The sequence below is a fragment of the Myodes glareolus genome, chromosome 25 (assembly GCF_982192425.1).
Source record: "Myodes glareolus chromosome 25, mMyoGla1.1, whole genome shotgun sequence".
Classification (NCBI taxonomy): domain Eukaryota; kingdom Metazoa; phylum Chordata; class Mammalia; order Rodentia; family Cricetidae; genus Myodes; species Myodes glareolus.
The window spans coordinates 957,682-979,070 of NC_142050.1; the positions used below are offsets into that span (position 1 = coordinate 957,682).

General features: G+C 39.4%; 1 protein-coding gene across 1 annotated transcript; it reads right to left on the reverse strand.

Annotated features, from left to right (window-relative positions):
• Nucleotides 1-2,882: 2,882 nt before the first annotated feature.
• On the reverse strand, nt 2,883-21,093 carry LOC125401153 (lanosterol 14-alpha demethylase). The gene is made up of 10 exons (XM_048435360.3): nt 20,771-21,093; nt 19,067-19,165; nt 17,346-17,522; nt 15,984-16,110; nt 14,476-14,650; nt 11,928-12,047; nt 11,413-11,608; nt 7,235-7,330; nt 6,197-6,365; nt 2,883-4,166 (listed from the first exon to the last, which is right to left on the reverse strand). The coding sequence occupies exons 1-10, from the start codon at nt 20,942-20,944 to the stop codon at nt 3,988-3,990; spliced, it is 1,512 nt and encodes a 503-aa protein (XP_048291317.1). The 5' UTR covers nt 20,945-21,093; the 3' UTR covers nt 2,883-3,987.
• Between the last annotated feature and the right edge of the window lie 296 nt (nt 21,094-21,389).

Genomic DNA, 21,389 nt, shown 5'->3' on the forward strand with positions numbered 1-21,389 from the left:
GTAAGACTGGGTTTGTGGCTACCAATTGTTTAAATTTGTTCTTATCCTGGAATATTTTGTTTTCTCCATTGATAGTGAATGATAGTTTGGCTGGGTATGGTAGTCTGGGTTTGCATCCATGGTCTCTTAGTTTCTGCAGTACCTCTATCCAGGACCTTCTGGCTTTCATGGTTTCCATAGAGAAGTCTGGTGTAAGTCTGATAGGTTTACCTTTATAAGTTACTTGCCCTTTTTCCTTTGCAGCTCTTAATATTCTTTCTTTAATCTGTATGTTTTGTGTTTTGTTTATTATATGGCGAGGGGATTTTTTTTATTCGGTGTTCTGTATGCTTCTTGAACCTTCATAGGAATATCATTCTTTAGGTTGGGAAAGTTTTCTTCTATAATTTTGTTGAATATATTTTCTGGGCCTTTGATCTGCAGTTCTTCTCCTTCTTTAATCCCAATTATTCTTAGATTTGGTTTTTTTTATTGTGTCCCAGATTTCTTGAATGTTTTGTGATGAGAATTTGTTGGATTTGCTGTTTTCTTTGATCTGAGCATTTATTTTCTCTATGGTATCTTCAGACTCTGAGATTCATTCTTTCATCTCTTGTATCCTATTGGTTATGCTTGATTCTGTAGTCTCTGTTCGTTTACCTAGATTTTCCATATCCAGCCAGCCCTCGTTTTGTGTTTTCTTCATTGCCTCCATTTCAGTTTTCAATTCTTGAACTGTTTCCATTACCTGTTTGATTGTTTTTTCTTGGTTTCCCAGTGTATCATTCACGGATTTACTCATTTCTTCGAACTTTTTGTTATACTTCTCCTCCATTTCTTTACTCATTTCTTCAATCCTTTTGTTGTACTTCTCATCCAGTTCTTTAAGGGAATTATTCATATCCTGTTTAAGGGACTCTATTGCTTTCATAATGGCACTTTTTTCCAATTCTTCTGAATTAAGAGGTTCAAGTCCTTCTATTGTAGGGTCGTTGGGATCTGGTGATTTCATGTTGTTTTTTAGATTGTTGGAGGAGTTTTTGCCTTGGCGTCTGCCCATCTCTTCCTTCAACTGCTCTATATTGGATCTTCTGGTACCAGGTCAGGTTCCCTTGTTGGGCAGGGACTTCACTGACAGAAGGTCTACCTTTCCTCAGGCAGACTATTGAAACACAGGCACTCCCTCCTGCCCGGCTGAGCCCACAGCCCAGGCTCACAGTGCCAGGGAGCAGCTCTGGGGAGATCTTGTGGCCCCAGGGGGAAGGGAGAAAGAGAGGAAGGTGTACCTGGATGAAGGCTGGGATGGGATTCGGGAGAGCTCCGCAGGGTGGAGCCACCACTGCAGGGCGACCAGAAAGTCGAGGGGGGCGGGGAAAGTGTGAATTCCTCCTAGCTGAAGCCCTCGGGCCAGGAGCAAACTCACCCCTCCTCCAATGGATGTCTATTAGAAGATCACTGTCCTTTGCTGGCCAGGAATGTGGTTGAGCTGATTCAGGGCCTGTCTGTCAGGCAGGCTCTCAAAGCACAGGAATTGCCCCTGTCCGGCTGAGTCCACAGCCCAGGCTCAGCGTGCAAGGGAGCAGCTCTGGGGAGATCTTGTGGCCCCAGGGGGAAGGGAGAAAGAGCGAACCTTTATTTTTTTATTTTTTTTATTTTTAACTACTCATGGTACATATCATCTTGTTTCTTATCTCTAATAAGGAGAACTTAAGATCCAAAAAGTGGGTTTCTCTCTTCCTCCATTACCGAACATTTTCAGTGTGCCCTTGTATGAACTATCTATTTTAAGCATTTTCAACTCTTAAGTTAGCATTCTCATGATTAGTCTATTTTATTACATTTAGTGTTCTTGCGTCCAAAGAAACCTCCTCACAATCTAGACAGAAATCAGCTCAAAGAATATTAAATTGTATCAATAAGAGAGCAGCAAAATTCAGGATGCCTCCTGTTACGTCAGTCAAACTGTAACTGGGAAAACTCAGAGAATACAGCTCTCCAGAGGGTTCTTTCCCTACTAGCACAGCATTGCCTAAAATGGCAGCATTATTATTTACATCTAGAAGATATTGTTTTACTATTAATGGTCTTTATAGGAACACAATCACAAAGCTGTACATTGCTGGGAATTTCTAGTTAATATTATTTCCCATATTAACAACTTAGCTTTCTAGAAATAGACAAGCTACTCTAAAACAACTAGTTGAAGGGAAAAAAAATGTACATAAAAACCTTTTAATACAGTTGTCAAGTCAAGGTCGTTCTCTAGGGAAAAGGTGGATGGACAAGTGCTTGCCAGCTGAGTCTGCCCCACTGCTAGATGGACCATCAATCTCCTATGGCCTTAGGTCTCTGCTGTGCTATTTTCAGTAACTGATCTGTGATCAAAACCTAATTCTGTTGAATTCTAGTGCCTGGAACCTTTATTTAACTCCCAGCACTGAAAATATATCAAAGTCTAAAACTAGTCAGTAAACAGGCCAGCCTTACTCAAGAGTTACAACTCTGTGCCACAAATCTACAAATCTAAGTCTAGAACCCTTCTCAGAATAATAAAGTCAAAATATCTAGCCTGTAAATAAAATACACTACATAAAAACAATCATCAAGCTTTAATTAAAAAGCTATGCATGCAAATGCAGCATCTATGACCTAGAAGAAGTCTAATAGCTACTGTAACAAAAAGGAGAAAAAAAGTGTATTGTGAGCTCAACAACTATTGTGAAAATACCTGGTTGCTCACGAGGAGCTGATAACACTAGTGACTTGCCTAAATTCATAACCCAAAAGAAATACCAACATGAGTCTAATTCATACAAATAGGATCTAATTTTCCAAATTCTCAGATCCTTTGAACTGTGCTTACACTGTGTACACAATTCAAATCCATGAATAGACCGGTGAAATTTTTGTCAGACATTTTTAATGTGAAACCTTTAACAGCAGAGATTTGCCTTCATACAGAGTCTTTAGGCCTCTTAAAACTGTAACATACTTTAGGGAAAAAGAAGTTATTTGGGGGAAGGTATTTCTTTTCTTTTCTTTTTTTTGGAGACAGTCTTGCTATGCAGCCTACGTTGGCCTCAAACTCAAAATTCTCCTGCCTCAGCCTTAAGTGCTAGAATTACAAGCATCACACATGGTCATGGAATCATCTTGACTCCTCTAGTATGATAACAGGCAAGTCACAGAGTTGGGCCCATGGTTACAATTGGTTAGGTTAGGGCTCCTGAACACAGCTCCAACAGAATGCAACCAGTCATTATCATTTTTCATTCCAACCTAAAGCCCAGAAGTCACTGGTCTCAAGATCTTATTGAAACTTCTCTAACTATATTCTGGAGAGTATACAAAGAACCTCAAGCAATCACAATCAAATCCCATAAGGACTCACTAAAATTTAACCACAGGGAGCAGGTAACACAGCACTTTTTAGTATTTATTATTTTAGGAAACATGGGTTATCAAAGCATGGTCCAATGTCTCTGCCATCTTCCTACAGCTGTGCTTCAAGTTAAAATTTCAAAGGACACATCACTTCATTTAACTAGTGTTTGCTTTCATCTAAAGCTTTGGCAGTGAGCTTATTCTTTACCCTTTCACATTTTTACACACAGAAGTGACCCACAAATGTGAACTTGCAGAATTTGACTAGGCTTTTAAACTTACAGAAAACACTCGTGAAAGTGGTCTCCTTGGAGCAATGTGTGCTTCTGAAGTTAACACCTGGACACTGTATTCTCTAGCATCTCCCAACTATCTAGATTCCCCGAAACAATTTCTAACTCAAAAGTTTGACTTCCACGAAGTCCTATCAAAACTATTATAAACTGTTTCAAATGCTATTAGATTTGATAAAAATCACCTGCATTAATAAGACATTAAAATCAAACTGGCTTTCAGAATTACACACTCAAAAAAACAGTACACACTGAAAGCTGTTTCATATCTTCATTCTCTCTCAAGCTGCCGCTTGCAGTCATTAACCCACACTGGTTCCTTGTTCCTTTTTCATTTTGATCTTCTTTTGTAATGGATTACTGGGTTTTCAGGGGTGTGAATCATTGTTGTATAATTCACACTGGGAAAGTATCCATTGATGAGGTCAAATTCATACAAACGAAGCATAGTAGACCATATTGTCTTAATTTGAACATATGCAAAATTTTCTCCAATACAACGATGCCGTCCTGTTTTTAAAAAAAGACAAAAGTTTTCATCAGAATAAGTTTGAATTCTTACCTCTCTCAGCCTGAAGTGACGTTTGTTTTAAATGAGAAGGGGATGTGCAACAGTATAATAAAAGGATGACACCTTGTACATAACGTGATACTATAAAAAGCCCAGGAATTTCCCGTGTTGGAAGAAAATGAGGGTGATTATGATAACATTTTGTGAAATTTAGTATTATGGAGGACAAACAAAGAAGGTTCAAATCATAAAATGGTAATCTAGCTTGGGTATGTGTAGAATATAGGTCCCAAGAGAGCTCTGGTGTTACGTCAGTGTGAACCTGTGAATCAAAATTCATTTTGTCCATTACAATGATAATAGAAGGGGATTTAATAAAGCCAAAATAACATCTATACTAGAATCAAAATCTACAAAAGCTGAGAAATTATGAAATGCACAGGGGAACAATGTCAGAGCAACCTTAAGCATGGACTACACTAAAGAATTTAGGCTGATTTCAAATTTGATCACATGACTCAAGGTCCCGGAACCAGTGCAGTGTGGTACTAGACAAGGATCAACAAATAGATCAAGGGAACAGAATAGAGTCCAGAAAGAATCTGATGTCTATCTGGTTCTCAGCAAAGGGCATTACATCAAACTGAGAAAATGCTGGAAAAACAAGACTAAACTATGGGTGTGAGGAGAATCTAAGAATCACAAGTTCATCACTTTCACACATGAAAATAGTTCAAGATAATCCTAGATTATCAATACTAAAGTCATTAAGGTTTAGTAAAGAACAGAAAATCACATTTATGACAGGAGGCTGGAAAAAGACAATGTCGTAATGTTTTAAGTCTGGAGCATTTTGGCTGAGCCCAGTGTTATGGTGCACATCTTTAATCCCAGCACTCAGCAAGCAGAGGCAAGCCGATCTCCATAAATGAGAAGCCAACCTATAGAAGAACTCTACAGATAGAGTTCCAGGCCATTGGAAGGTACATAGTAAGATCCTGTCTCAAAAAAAAAAAAGGAGAGGAGAGGAGAGGAAAAAGGAAAGATTGAGGCATCTTTGTTGTAAATATTTTTTGCTAAAGAAAAATAAAATTGAACATGGCTTATCACCATGTTTGCATAGTCCCTTAAGCATTTATTTGTGGGAGCCACATTTAAGGGAGCCACTTACATTGGTCCATATTCAAGAGAAGTCTGGCTTAAAGTAAGAAGTTAATAGCCAGAGGTATCCTAACTGAACCAACAAAAGAACTGATAAATTCTGATGACTTACAATGTTACATAAAAAGTATAAAAAGTATAAAAAAAAATAAATAGGAAAGACAGAGCAGTGGCTGGAGTGAGATGCAGCCACAAGCCAAGAATTGTCAGCAACTTCTATAACTAGGAAGAAGCAAGAAGCCTTCTTCAAAACCTTCAGAGAGAGCATAGCTCTGCCAACACCTTGATTTCAGACAATTGACCTCCAGAATGGGAAGGTGACAGACAATCTTGTTTTTAGATACCCAGATTATGTTAGCTATAGAAACTCTACAATATTAACACAGGGATGAAGAAAGCCAAGACCGTAATTAGGACCATCTGAAATGGAATGTACTGCTGCATAAGGCACAGGAGCCGCATAAGGCACAGGAACAGTCCAGTGCATTACAGCAGTGGAAACAGGCACTAGTTTAGTGATGCTGCCTCTCTCATATACAGAATCTAAACTGCAGAACTAAGGGCCCTTTCAATTATTAATCTACAATCCTTTGTATCTTATGTTAAGTGTACTTATTAAATAATGATCTGAAGTTCAAGGTCTTCATATATTTGGAACAAATAAAAGGATGTGGGTCAGAGAGCAATAGAGCATTATACAAAGATTTATCCTTAGACTTACAAAATATTCCATTTTACAAAGAGTCCATTTCCAAAATCTTTCTCTCTCCTCCCCTATCTCTCCATCGCTCTCTCTCTCTTGTTTTACTGAAGAAAAACAAATAACAGAGGCAAACACTTTAACCTAAAATGTAAGCAGCCCTCTTACCAGCTCCAAACGGCACGTAAGCAAACTTCTCTCCTGATGCTGGGTTATCCTGTAAGTAGCGGTCAGGATTAAAGTCCAAGCGTTCTACCCAGGAGTCCTTCAGCCTTTGGTTGATAGTAGGAGAAACACACACCTGATGCCCTGGAGGAATGGTGTACCCTGCCACAGTCTATAGAGTGAGAAAGAAGACATCTCATTAGAGAATGTTTCAACACAGTACCAAAGAAGGTGAACTATACATACATTTAAAAATTGTCTAGATGATAAACCAACTGAAATTATCTTAAACTGATTTACAAGTGGGCCGATACTGAACTAGAAGCATATATACAAACTGAGCTCAAAGCAGAGTAGAATTTCAAAACCTTTCATAATCTGAACTGTATAATTCACACTTATAATTTTTACAAAATACCAATATATCTAAAGCCAACAAAGAAATATGGTGTGGGAGGATTGTCTGTAATCTGTCAATCATGCTTTAAATAAACACTGATTGGCCAGGCAGGAGGTGTAGGCAGGAAAACCAGACAGGAAGTGGAAATGATGCAAGGAGAGCAGGAGAATTCTGGGGAGGAGGAAGCTGATTCCTCCCACTCCTGCCCAGATCACTGAAGCAGCAGGATGTGAGCTGCCCCACTGAAAAAGGTACTGAGCCACATGGCTAACATAGATCAGAATAATGGGTTAATATAAGCCACAAGAGCTAATAAGTAGCCTGACAAAATGGGCCAATCAGCTTTATAACTTAAGGAGTCCTCTGCGTGATTTTCTTTGGGACCTTGCTGGCTGTGGAGTACTGGGCAGGACAGAAACCCCCAACAAGCCAGCCCCTCATGTTACAGAAATGTACCTCTAATCTTTAAAAACTGCAATTGTTAAATAAAAATAACATAATTAGAGTTAGAGTTGCATGTTTACTATTTGTAATTATGTAATAATTTTATACATTTATAATAATGACGGTTTTTACGTTTATAATTTAAAATATTCTCTCTGAAACTTGGCCCTACGCAGGAAAATCTAGCCAAGACTTACCTGAGGGGTCCTAGCCATCCTCATCATGGTCATTATAGGAGGTCTCAGTCTTAATGTTTCTTTTATGCATCGGTCAAGCAAATTCAGATCCTTCAGCTTAAAAAAAAGAAGATCAAGGATCATCTCTGGTATTTCACACATACACACACACACACACACACACACACACACACACACACACACACACACACACACAAATATTCACCATACCTCCACAGTAGGAGAAAATCATTTAATTTCCTAGCTAGTGTGAGAGTAAAAGGGCAATGGTAACTGGTCCATAATGGCTGGGAATGGCCAAAATAACATGAAGAGGAGTAACTGTATGGTTAAGGACCAAAAAAATTCACTCTTTGAAAAACTGAATTTTTTCAAAATTAGACAAAGGCATATAACAATCTACCAAAAGTTCATTCAAGAAAACAAATGCTGTATGTTGGTGAGCAAAGCAAGCTTTGGTGTTTCCTTACATTGCAGGTCAGTGGAGCCTTGGAAAGCAAAGCCCGGCAACTGCAGCCTCTGCCCCAGAGAGAGCAGACCAAATATGCCAAGAACAGCCAGGTAGAGTGGCGCCTCCCTCCACATCCACAAGCTGAGACAGCCTTGGCTACATTGAGAATTTATATTGAAAAAACAAAAAAATATCCAGCAGACATTGTTTAATACTCTAAGTACCTGAGGTAGTGGCACAATTAACAAAACCAGATACTTAACAAGACGACACCTGGAAAATGAAAATGAAATGTTGACAAGAGACCCTGAAAGTCCTAACATAAAGCCACATGCACTGCACGGGAGAACAGCACAGACATGACAGAGCTCCGATCTCCCACCTGTGGCTGACCAGCACACACCACAAGTGGAGGCTAAGGCAGGGTTGTAACCTCCTGAAGGACTCTTGATAACATGCCATGAACATGCATAGCTTCTCAGCAAAAGCTGAGTTCAAGACAGTTTTAAAAAATCTCTAATTGATATGCTCAGGAATGGCAGCATCTTTAATCCCAGAGGCAGGCAGATATCTGGGAGTTCAAAGCCAGGCTGGTCTACATAATGAGTTCCAGGCAAGTCAGAAAGACATAGTGAGATGATGTCCCAAACAAAACAATAACAAAAAAGATTTACAAAATCTCTAATCATTATGTGGCCACAGAAATAAATAGTAAAGTTCACTGAATACAGATGAATGCAGACATCATAGAACCATGTTCATCTATCTGTTTGAGAGTCACTGAATAGACAGGATCACACACATTTACAAACCCTGCAGAAGTAACAAACCTCAGGGTTAGGGATCTCATTTCTAGAGCTGCTACTGCTTTTCAATGTAGCAAATTCAACAAAAATTATTACAAACTTAAAAAAAAAAGGAAACTAAGAACTACAACTATAGCTCATATATACCACAAAAGGAAGATTAATGGGAACTATCATTAAATTGGATTTTTTTTAACTAAAGCAACTAGCCTCTTACAAATTTAGTAATATAGGAAGAGAACAGAAATCACCAATGAGATAGCAGTCAGAAGCCACTTGGAGGCACACGGGGCGTGTCCACCTTCTTTGTTGGCCACTGTTCTGTTGACCCTTCCTCTCCCTCTCCAACATTCTCAGCAGCTACCAGTTGATCTCAGGGACCAGACCTGCAGTTCTAAGTGCCATCCTGCAACTCTCAAAAGGAAATGGGCAGCCATGACCACATCCACCAATAAGGAAACTCACTGAATTTACTAAATGAATTTAAACAAACTATTATAAAGACCTTCAAAGAACAAAAAGAAAATTAGGCCTAAAGAATTAAAGTATGAAACAATATAACAATACCTCACGAAATAGAGAATAGTTTTTTTAAAAAATTGTAAAAATTCTGCAACTGGAAGATATAAATAAGATTTTCACTAGAATAAATCAATAGCAGATTTGAATTGGCATGAGAATGAACAAAAAAAGAATATTTAAGGGCCAGCAAGACAGCTCAGAAGGAAAAGGCATTTGTTGCCAAGCTTGACGACCCACACAGCTCCTCCACACTGCTCTCTGACCACCACCTGTGCACCATGGCACACACAGGCACATACCATACACAATAAATAAGAAACAAAGCATTGAAAGAATAAAAAGAATAGGCTTAACAAAAGGGTAGAAACCTTTTCAATGAAAAGTAAAAAAAATAAAAATTAAAAATGTTGGAAAAAATTAAAAGACCAAAAATAAGGAAAAGCTACACCATGACTCCATGTTCATGGAGGTGTGTCTAAAAACTAATAGGATGGCGATACTCCCAAATGTGGTGCAATCAATCACAAGCTCACAGAAATTGACAAGCTGACTCTAAAATTCTTTTTGTATTTTATTTTACATACCCACCACAATTCCCCCTCCCCCTCTCCTCCAGCTCCCTCATCTCCTCTAAGATTCTAATAAAAATTGAGTAAACTAGGAATAACTATAATAGTTGGAAAAGATTAGAGCCACACTCTGAAATTCAAAACTTATAGAAGTAAACATATAGTTAACCCATAAGCTGGACACTCATCTTGATAGACTGGAAATCAAAGTTCAGAAATAAAGCCTTAAATTTTGGCCAATAAATTTTTGACAAGCCCATTCAGGGGGAAAGTAGTCTTTTCAACACACAGTGCCGGGATAAATGGATCTCTACACACAGAACAGGTACGAGGGTCCTCATCTCACATTATATTCAAATTTAATTCAAAACAGGACAAAGACCAAAAAGTAGAAGGAAACTATGAAGAAAACAGAGGTGTAAGTAAGTCTTCACACCTTTTGAAAACACACACCTGCTCAGGACAATGAAAGGCAGCCTTATTTTATAAAAGGATCTGAACAGACAGTCTCCTAAGAAAACATCACAAAATATTCAGTCATCAGGGGAAAGTTACTCAGCTCAAAAGACCACATCACATACATTACAGTCAGGAGAATCGTAAACATTAGAACACACGTCAATACTGTTGACAAGGTTAAAAACTGAGCAAATGTTTGGAAAACATTTTAGAAGTTCAATACATCAACATGTATTGCTGTATGACCCAGCAATCTCATTCTTAAGTATGGACCTCAAAATGTGGAGATAACCCAAATGTATAAAAAATGGACAAATAAGTAATATGCAGTATGTGCATATTATAGAATATTACTAGAGACAAAGATTGAAATACTGACATATGCTCCAACATGGATGAACCTTAACCCTCTGTTATAGTTTGGATGTCATTAAATATCCACCAGCCACTAGCACTCAGGAAGTCAATGCAGGGATCTCTTGATTTGAGGTCAGTCTGTTCTACATAGCAAGTTCTAAAACAACCACAAGCTACACAGTGAAACTCTCTCTCAAAAAAAAAAAAAGAAAAGAAAAAGAAAAAAGAAAGAAAAAAAGGAAAAAAGAAAAAAAAGAAAGGAAAGAAGAAGAAGAAGAAAAAAAACGTAATCCAAAGGTTCATATGGTGATGGCAAGAAGTAGTGGGGCATTTTCAAAAGATTAATAATGGGAGATCTTAGAGACATGACCCTCTGAAGTAATTAAGGTTAACTAGTAAGGAAAGAAGTTAATTCTTAAGAGGTAATTGGCATATTACCAGTTAAAGATGATACAATAAAATTACAGCTGTATATCCTCTATTATATATGTTTATATTATGTTTATATATACTATGCTTATATAAAAAATTGAGAAACATATATACTTATATATATGCATTTACCCGAGGAATGTAAGAATATATGGATATAACATACCATTTTAATAAACAAAATATAATAGAAAAAGGATAAGACCAGGGTGTGCTTCAAAAGTAGCTGCCTAGTTATTCAGTGAATGAGTCCTCTCCTGCTTTTCTGCCCCGCAAGCTTAGTGGAGTGCCTATATCATTTCTGCCCAAACACAGGCCACAGAATTCATGTACCCTAAAGCTCCTACACTTTATAAAAAAACACAACATACATATGATACCCATGTACAGAGGCCAGACATTAAAGCCAAGCAGCAAAGCAACAGGGCAGAACACGCTAAAGCCTCAGTACAAAACCCACCTGTGAAGTTTAGAGAAGCAATAGCTTGGCTCTTACTGCTCCCTAAGCTTGCAGAAAGGTCTCTGAAAGCCTATCAGAAGTTGGAGCTATAGTGAACAGAAGGCCTCAAACTGTGCACAAACCTGCTCATAAGTTAAGGGAGGCAGGTCCTCGCCACACACTGCTTTCTGTTCTAAGAAGCACTTTTCTTGAAGTGATTTATCTCTGGCCAAAAAGAAGCCCATCCAGGCACTGGTGGTGGAGGAGGTGTGCTGTCCCGCCAGCAGCAGTCCGATGAGCATCCCGGCTATCTCGTCATCTGTCAGAGGGTGCCCGTCCCTGGGGATGAACCACACACTTAACATTAATACAATTTATGGAGATAATCAACTCTCTTCTTTCCTACTACCAATCAGGGTCCCCAGTGCCTCCCCCACCAAAAAAAAAAAAGACCAACCAGGAGAAAGCAGGATGTGGAAGACTTCCTGCCAGTTTACTTGCTGCTTCTGGGTTGCAATAAGGCACGAGGGCCCAGTGCTTCGTGTCTCTACAATTTACAAGTACCAATTTATTGCCCCACTGCCTTTACTTTTTAACTGGAAATACCAGTAATCTACATTTTCATGTACAAGTTGTAGTGTGATCTGACGGTACTTACTTGTACGTAGAGTCTAGTAAAGTTTGGAGAATGTCATCAACTTTTTCTTCTGACTGCCTGCGTTTCTTGATGGCCTTATAGAAAATATTCTTGATCTCTCGATGGGCTCTGTCCCTGCGTCTACAATTTAAAACCAGAGTATTTTCAATAGAGTAATATTCTATAGGCTAACATTCTAAACCAATACCAAACATAAAACGTTAGTTTACTAACCTAAGTAAGTAACAAAAACTCAGAACCAGAAAAAAAAAATGCTGTAGGACAATGGTTTAAACCCTGTCAATTGTATTTTAATAAAATGCTGCTGGCCAGTAGCCAGACAGCAAGTATAGGCGGGCAACTAGGCAGGAAGTAGAGGCAGGGCTACGAGAACAAGAGAACTCTGGGAATAGGAAAGCTCAGTCTGCAGTTGTTACCCAGACAAAGAGGACACAAGATGTGACTGCCTTGCAGAAAAAGGTACCAAGCCACATGGCCAACACAGACAAGAATTATGGGCTAATATAAATTATAAGAATTAATTAATAAGAAGAGCCTGAGATACTGAACCAATTAGTTGATGTAGACTTGTGTGTGATTTTTTTGGGACTTAACGACTGTGGGAACCAGGCAGGACAAAAAACTAAGTCAACAAAAAAGGAGTTGTAGTAATACCGACAGTTCTTAGTGCAAAGAAAGTCATACATAGCTCATATTGCTAACATACTACCTAGATATATAAGCATGACATTGCCTTACAAGCATTTTCCAGTTCAACATCACACATGTCTAAATTAACAAAAGGGTCTATTTTTCCAAATCAACCCTCAAAGCTACCAAGTCGCACTGGCTCTTTCATAGGATTTTATTCTACTTTTCACTTTCTATAACTGCATAATTTTTTGCATGGAGAAAAGTCCTTGTGTCAAAACACATGCTCCAGCCCCAAAACCTTTTCTTTGATCAGTGTGCTCATTGCCTCCAGTTCATTAAGTGACTCCACTTGAGCCACACAGCTAGTGAGCAACAGCGAGACTCTAAAACCAAGCAATCTTTAGATGGAGAAGGCTCAGTAATTCAGTAGAGCTCTTACAGAGATTGGGAATTGAATTCCAAGAACCCACATTTGACAGCGCAAACAGCAGAAATCCTGGAGCTGGTGTTACAGGCTATTTGAGCTGCCAGATAATGCCTCTAGCATCTGCAAATACTAGCACTCATGTGTGCACACACACAAGACACACCACACACAGAAAGACAAAAGAGAGACAAGAGGCAAAGATAAAATCTTTATTTTAAAAAAGTAATACTGACTCCTAAAAGCCCATCAAACTCTCTAATGAAAACTGCCTCATTTCACTTAAAGCGCAACTATTAAAGACAATTGAGATAATACACACAGAAAGGAAGATTCCATTTCAACTTCATAATGTGAGTAAAAAAGAGGAATGGGGGCATGAGGTTTAAATAAGTAAGTAAATAAGGGCTCTAACTTAGAGGTAGAACATGTGTTTAGTATGCCCAAGGCTTAGTAACAAAAAATTAAAAGTACATGGAATAATTTCACTAAATCAGTTGGTTTGAGTAAAACAGGGAAAGACCAGGTTATAACATGAAGCGCTAGAAATTTGACAAGAACCAAGAAATGGAGGATGTAGAAACAAGACAATGTTATGTATGAGAAATTATGGGTGAGGAGCAGTGCAGTGTACGCTAGCACAATATACATAGAAAGCATTTCTTTTCGGTTTGATTGTTTGTTTGGTTGTTTGCTTTTTTTTTAACTGCAAAACTCTTTATAAATGCTGATTTCCAAGGACCCTCCCTGGGCTTGCTCTTTCACTTTATAGCCTTTATTTGGAAATAGAAGGTGTGAGCCAGGTGGTGGTGGCACATGCCTTTAATCCTAGGCTAAGGGGAAAGAGGTAGGTAGGTGAATCTCTGTGAGTTTGAGGCCAGCCTGATCTACAAAGAATTCCAGGGCAACCAGGAATGTTACACGCCCTGTCTCGAAACAAAAACAAACAAACAAACAAACAAACATAAATAAATAAATAAATGGAACAAAGCTAATAGTTTAATCCCATCTCACATACAGAAACCTAGAAAGGGAGGAAAACAAGCAGTTATCAAGACCTGAGCTCCACACCAAGTCCTAAAGACCACATTACTTTGAATCAGAGGCAGTTCCTGACCTTAAGGAAACTACAGTACAGTTAGCAAGGAGACAAACACAATCAAATAAATGCACAAACAACCAAAAGAAAAGGCCCAGGAGAAGTACTGAAAAGCCAGCAAGGCTCTCAAACAAGTGCTTTAGAAAGGTCACAGCTCTAAGTACAGCTTAGAGACTTCTTGGAGTAAGATGACATATTAGGTAAACAAAATATTACAAGAGACAACAAACTACCTTCTTAATAAAATAAAGCTTACTTTAAATGAACTCACTATATAAACTGTCTTGAATGCTTATAAAATGGAGGCTCCTAATCAGCCCAAATCAGAAAGTACACAAACAGCACAGTAAGTATAGAAAGTCAGTCCAGTACAAAGTGATCCTTATCCATACCTGAAACTAGGCAGAGGCAGCCAACCTGGCAACAGCCAGGCAGCATGGCTAAAACCTCCATCCAAGTCTGCATATAGCTGGGCCACCTTCTCATTGAGTTGACTTCTAATTTCCTTTCCATGTAAACAATGGCTAGCTGTTAAAATTATGAGCTCAGAAAGCGCTTCAAACACATCTAAGAGGAAGAAAAGATTATTTTCATTACAATTTTCAAAAATCTTTTAAAATAATTTCTTTAACATATAAAGAAACTGTGAAGAAAAATGGATATATAAAAATTGGATATGTGTGTGTGTGTGTGTGTGTGTGTGTGTGTGTGTATCCAATATTTATGAATCCTATTCATCCTCCAAAGTCTTCAGACACCTACGCAGCTGTGCAAAACTCTGGAGGCAATAAACCTAAACCACACGGCCCCTCTGGCCAGCCAAAATCAATGCCTCTACACTTTATATATAAATTCTTCATCTTGAAGAGATAAGAAGACTCTTACAAAGAAATGCAGCAATCTGATTTCCAGGTCACAGCACAAAAGCTGTGAATAACATAAAGGTTATTCAATGCACATGAGGACATTTCCAAGAAACGGCAGTCCCAAAAGCAAAGGCTGCATTTTCCTGGGTTAGATAAATACAGAAGTCTTGGTTCTATGTACTAGAAAACTTTTATGCAACCCTCAATACTGGAGACAAACATTGTTAAGGCCATTCAATAGCACCTGAAAGTCTCAAGAATCATCTAACTTGGTTCTTTGACTCTCCAATCAAATTAACTTCTAGTTAGATGTTAACTAGCCAGATGTTGGCTTTCCAATTAGACTTGCCAAGCAAGATATCAGAAGACATGCTGGTCCCCTTGGTGCTCTAACGACACGCCTCTCACGCTTTTATTTTCAGAGTCTGTTTGTTTTAGACTTTTGCGTTTTGACACGGGATGTACTATGTAGTGCAGGTTGTCCTCGAACTTGTGATTCTTCTGTGTCCACTTCCCAAGTGCTAGAATTCCAGGCACGTGCCACAGTTATTTGTTGTAAGTGGAATTATGCCTGCAACCCCAGCATTCAAGAGGCAGAAGAAGGAAGATCCCCAGTTTGAAGCCAGCCTGGACTATACAGCAAGGCCCTTCACAAATAAACAGACAATAGGCACTCTAATGTGCACATCAGCGCCTTCTGTGACTAGAAAACACATCACAGCAGCGTCAGGTGCAGTGATATTAAAGTTCCTGCACCTTTTATAGGAGCTTACGCCCAGCATCGGGAGGTGGTGACCTGCTGCCTCGGCCCCACTGGCCTATAAGCAGATATTGCTCCTGGTATAGATACACCAACTGCTCTCAGAAGACAATACTTAGAAGTGCACACTAAAAGCTGCGTTTGGTGTTACAACTGCAGAGACACCCACACTTCCCGAACCATTAGATACACAGCAGTTCTACACATACTGTATTTTGTTCTGCACACACACATAAACAGAAAAGAATAGGACCAATGTAATGATTTTGCTTACTTCTTTCTCCACTTTCTCCCCAACTCTGAAAGTATTCCTCTGTTTCTTTTTCAATTATAGAAACATACTGCTTAAAGTGGGCTATGTTAAGGCCGCTTTTTAACATTTTCTTCTGCTCCAAAAAAACCTTTAAAAAAAATTAAGGGTATACAACATTAAAATACATTTTTTTAAATTTTATTCTAAGGTACATCAGATTATTCTAACTACATAACAAAACATTCTTAAATTTGAAAATAAAAACAATAACAGGATTTCTAAAAACTAAACCACATATGGAAACTTAAAAAAAAAAAAATGGGAAGGGGTTGCTCTCCCTGGATCCTAGAAAATGACCCATCAGGAATCCTACCTCTCACCTTCTAATGTCCGCCACTCTCTATTCAGAGACCCACTTTCCAATCTTGATTGTATTCTAATCCTCCAACCCAAATCACTCAATACACTCTCCCAAAAGTCCATTACACTTCACTGTTATCCTCCTTCAACTATGTTCTCATTACATTTCTAGATATCATTCATCACTGACACTATCTTCCAGAAATTTAGGACAGCCTAAATAAAATAATTTTTGTTAAAATAACTAATAGCCCTTTGAGGCATTTAAACTTTAAAAACTCTAATAAAACATTTAAAATAATAAAGACATAAGCCTGAGCAAAAATTTTTGAAAACCATTGCTTTTACAAAAGGGGAGACTTTCTTCTACTACTTCTAACTCCAGAAACATTAATAATGACTCTTAATTGCCATACTGCCATCCCCATTACCTAATTATGTTCTACTCATAACACACAAGATGCTAATTTGGGAGCAGGTAAACATAATAAGAAAATATTCCATACCCAGAGTAGACAGATTAAAAGAATTTTTTTTTTTTTTTGAAGATCAGGTCTCACACTACAGTCCATGTTGGGCTTGAACTCAAGATTCTCCTGCATCAATTTCCCAAATGCTGGGATCACAGGTATGAGTCACCACAGTTGGCTCAAGAAGAGTTCTGATGTCAACAATTTTCAACTCCAAGCTCTTGGACAAGACTCCCAAGCAGTACTAAGAAGTTCTTTTAATGAATAATGATATTTTCTTGTTCCTCTCTCAAGTTAAATCCCAGTATGCTAAATTATTGTTGAGTCTATTTCTTTGTGTAGAAAAACCATTCAAAAATGTTTAGCCTTGACAACAAATATAAAATAAAATACCCATCCCATAGTTTCTTTTTAAATATCACAAAATTTCCAATTTCTTAAGTCAAGGAATAAATTAGTTCTGCATTACAAATGTGTAATATTACACAACTAGATGTAATTACTCTACTATAGTTTAGGTTTGTGTTTTATCCAAGATAGACATGTCACCTACTGCATTTGGCACATCATATGCAACTCCCTTCCCAAATACGGGAGTTGTCAGTCGACTGTAGACGTCCTCTGCATTCAGATCTTCATTTTTACTATTGAAAAGCAGTGCGGCCGCATCACTCCCCAGAAGGTAAGTAAACGTCTTGCCCACCATGGTAAAGCTGAATACAGGACCATACTAAAAGAGAAAAGTGATGTGAAAAAACACTCCTTACATCACAAAATAAAAGGAAAAGTTCCAAATATTCATGAATCTTTAAGCAGCTGTTTTCATCTGGCCATATTACACCTCCTGTCTTCATCACAAAAGCAGTGTAAATACAATGGTTTATTCTTCTCCAAGGTTTATCCTGAAAATATTTTCTCCTACACAAAGCATCAGAATTCTAATGTATTTTATCATTAGATGCTATTGTTAGCTCAGTCAGTTGTTCTTCATTATTGAATATATAGGTAATATGCAAGTTGTTTTTCATTATTGTTTTGCTTTATGTTGACTATATAGAATAATCATTTATAAGAATATAACTTTTCCCTTTTGTTAAAAACTAATTTATTGGGGCTGATGAGATGGCTTATGGGTAAAACCATTTGCCATCAAATTTGACAACCTGGGTTTCATCTCCAGAATCCATGACTTGAATGATATCAAAGAATCATTACAACAAAAGATCTTGCACAAGTAAATCAGGAAAAGTGCAGTATAAGAACAGAGACTGGGGAGCTGGCTCTGTGTTCTGCTCTTGCAGAGGGCCCGTGTTCAGTTACCAGCACCCACACTGGGGAGCTGACAACTGTAGCTGTAGCTCTAGAGATCTAATGCCCTCTTCTGGCCTTGGCAAACAACTGCATTTAGATGAATGTACTATCAGAGACACAAAGGCTTTCAAACAACTAACACCAAATCTTAAAAGCAAAGTGCTGAGAACACACTTTGGATGTAGGAGTGACACACGAACCCAACCTACTGACAATTCATGGCTGCTAGGGGCTGAAGAGTCAATTTTTTAAGGGTGTGGCCCAAAGCAGGTTGACCATGCTCTAATAGATGGCCCCATACCCATGCATACACAAACAGCATGAATTGGACTGAGTGCTTTATTTTTTTTTAAATAACATAAAGTTCAGAGGAAGACATTGGAGAAAAATCAAGGAGGAATGGAAAAAGTGGAGTGGAAGTAAATACAATCGAAATACAATGTGTACATTTATGAAATTCTTAAAGACTATTTTAAATTACATTAAAACAAAGGAGAGTTTTCTTAAGTAATTAATTGAAATAATTAACAAGTGAAGTGATTAACAAGTAGTCTATGCAAAAGCACTGTTTGCAGAGGAAAGCAGTAAGGACTTAAATATCTACATTGTCCAAGTGGAGAGTGAAATCACACTGGATCGACAGAGCAATGGATAAGAGACAGAAAATCCCAAAGACACATGATTAAGAAAAGTGATTAAAGTCAGCTTTGACTATAATTAGTGAAAATAAAATTTAAGATTATTTATTAAAACATAATTGTTAGAACAACAGGTTTCCTCACATCATAGAGACTAACTAACCCACGACAAACACTCTGGGAAGCTAAACAGGTCAACAAGACCTTTTATCTCTTAAACCAGAGATGTTCTCAATAATGCCAATATGCAGGGAGGCTACAATATTTATCTAATGCATTTCTATTTAAAGAAAAGCACTTCTCTAAACTAGTTTCTCCACCTTACCTTCTCATATGCATTTTCCAGGAACTCAATTGGACTTTTCCCAAATGCTATTGCATGGCCAAGGAATGGAATTGGAGAGAAAATGTATGGCGGACTTTTCTACAAAAAAAAAAAAAATGAAAATTTTAATTTCCATTTAATTAAGAGTTGTTAGTCAGTTTGAGATTACTGTTTTAAAAAATTTAAGTATATTTAGAGAAAGTATAGTCAAAAAGAATTCAAAATAGAAATGACTACGCAGAAAGGCACTGTAATTTTAAACATTGGTAACTAACAAAAAACGTCCATTATTATTGAGGCTTCAGACAACTTTCTAGCCGTCAAAGGGGAGAGTTGACTGCATTTCTGAGGTTTCTGAAGTCTACGAGCACTCCCTTCAATCCCAGAGTCTTGCCTGACTTTTTCTGGAACAGAAAAAGCTAAATAGTAATTTACAGAAAAGAAAATGTTTCTCACATTTACAGGGAAAAGGAAGTTTGTCATGCTTCTTTGACTGCAAATAGCTAGATCCATCAATATTTGAGAGAACAGACCTTCTCCAACAGGAATTTTGTAGTGCTTGTCTTAAAGGGGCTTTAATGCCACCAAATAAGATCTTCAGATTGCCAAGACTCTGCGAGGAAAAACGTGCAACGATGAAAATAGATGATGTTCCTCGCATCTTTGGTGGTCTCAAAACACCAAAACCTCACAGCACTTTAGAATAAGGTACCTTTGTCTTTCCAGTGGTAAATACAATCTCCTCAAAGTAATGTAGAAGCTGAGTGTGTAATGCACACTTTCAAACTCACCACCCAAGGAGTGAAGGCTGTCAGATGTGCCAAGGTGAGTCTTGCCTACAGAGCAAGTTCCACTGCCACCCTGGGTTACAATGAGGTCCCGCCCCCAAAAAAAGGCTTTTAACACAGCATATCTAATAAAAGTAAGAAATAGTAACTGTCTAGTGCTTGTTCGGGTTGAAACAAAAATAATTTTAAAAGCAACTTGGTTGGAATTTAATGCTAGACACAGTGCCGTTTTTACATTCTATTATCGGTTCCAAAGGAGTGATTTCCATAGCTACCAAATGTTGATTACAAGGGCATTCATCAAATAACATTTGGGAGACTTGGAGCTTGTGGTTTGCTGTAGTGCTAGGCTAGATTATTTTAACAGTGTCTTCTCAGGCACTTATAAACTGGCCACAATTTCCCTGACACTGATATTAATAGCCATTACCTCCAATATCCCACAGGATACTAAACACACAAGGTAATATAGAGAGGAACGGCCACCAGGGCCGCTGTTGTCCATATTACTCGCCACCAAGGCCCTCACAAAAATCCTGAACACCTCGAAAGGAAACAGCAAAGCCAGTACAGCGTTCTACATTTACAGTCACGTCCAAGACCACGTCCAAGCCGACTCCACCCAGAAGGTCACACACACCAGTCTGCACATCCAGCGCTATAACTACAAACGCTGCAAAGCACGAGCCTAGCCAGATGGTCAAAGCAAGTTCTGCCACGGCAGAAACTGCGGCGGCCAGCACAGCCCCGAATTCGGATTCCAACGACCCCACTACCAAAAGCAAAGATCAGGATCGCCTGCAACACCGGCGTCTGCAGCCACCACCCGGGCCCCCAGCGCGCCCTCCACCGCAAGGGCCCCCGAGCCTGCTCGGTCGACCCAGGCACAGAACGAGGACCCCTGAGGTGCACGTACCGCCCCGGCGGGCAGCTGGACCATGTGGCCCACTGCGAGGCGGAACAGGTAGACCAGGCTGAGCGTGAAGGCGCAGGCGATAAGCAGCGTGGAGGGCAGGTTGCCTCCTGTCACCTGCTCCATCGCCTGGCCCAGCACCAAGCCGCCCGACTGCAACAAGCCCAGGAACACCATCCCGGCCGCCGCGTCGCTCCCTCTTGACGAGATGGAGGCCGAGGTCGCCGCTGCTTCTCCGAAAAGATGGAGCAGGAGAAGCCGACTGGTGGGAGTCGCAATGCGGCCCCGGCCTCCGGGTCTCTACAATCCCCGGCACCTCCCACACCCGCGGCCCGCCGCGCGCCACCGGCACGTCACAGACAGGGCGGGGCCTTCTGGAGGCCACGCCCCCTTCTGAATACCGGGATCCTTGCGCCACCGAGGGAACCTGCGGGAGTGGGCTTTGCCTGTTTCACTGGGGCACGGGCAAGAAAGTGATCGCTGCAGACACGACCACGCCCTGAGGACCGCGGGCCACGAGAGCCCTTGTTCCCAAGGAACACAGCGCTGGGAGCGGGCACGGGAGGGCCTGGCGGAGGGATCTCGAGACCAGCCCGCTGGAGGGCGGCGGAGGCAGAGGCGA

Bases quoted from the DNA above. Each gene is read 5' to 3' on its own strand.
- LOC125401153 (XM_048435360.3), bottom strand. From the start codon at position 20,944: ATGGTGTTCCTGGGCTTGTTGCAGTCGGGCGGCTTGGTGCTGGGCCAG. The intron at 16,111-17,345 runs GTAGGTGACATG...TTTTTTTTAAAG, and splicing joins CATATGATGTGCCAAATGCA to GTTTTTTTGGAGCAGAAGAA. The intron at 11,609-11,927 runs GTAAGTACCGTC...GTTCATCCCCAG, and splicing joins TTACTAGACTCTACGTACAA to GGACGGGCACCCTCTGACAG.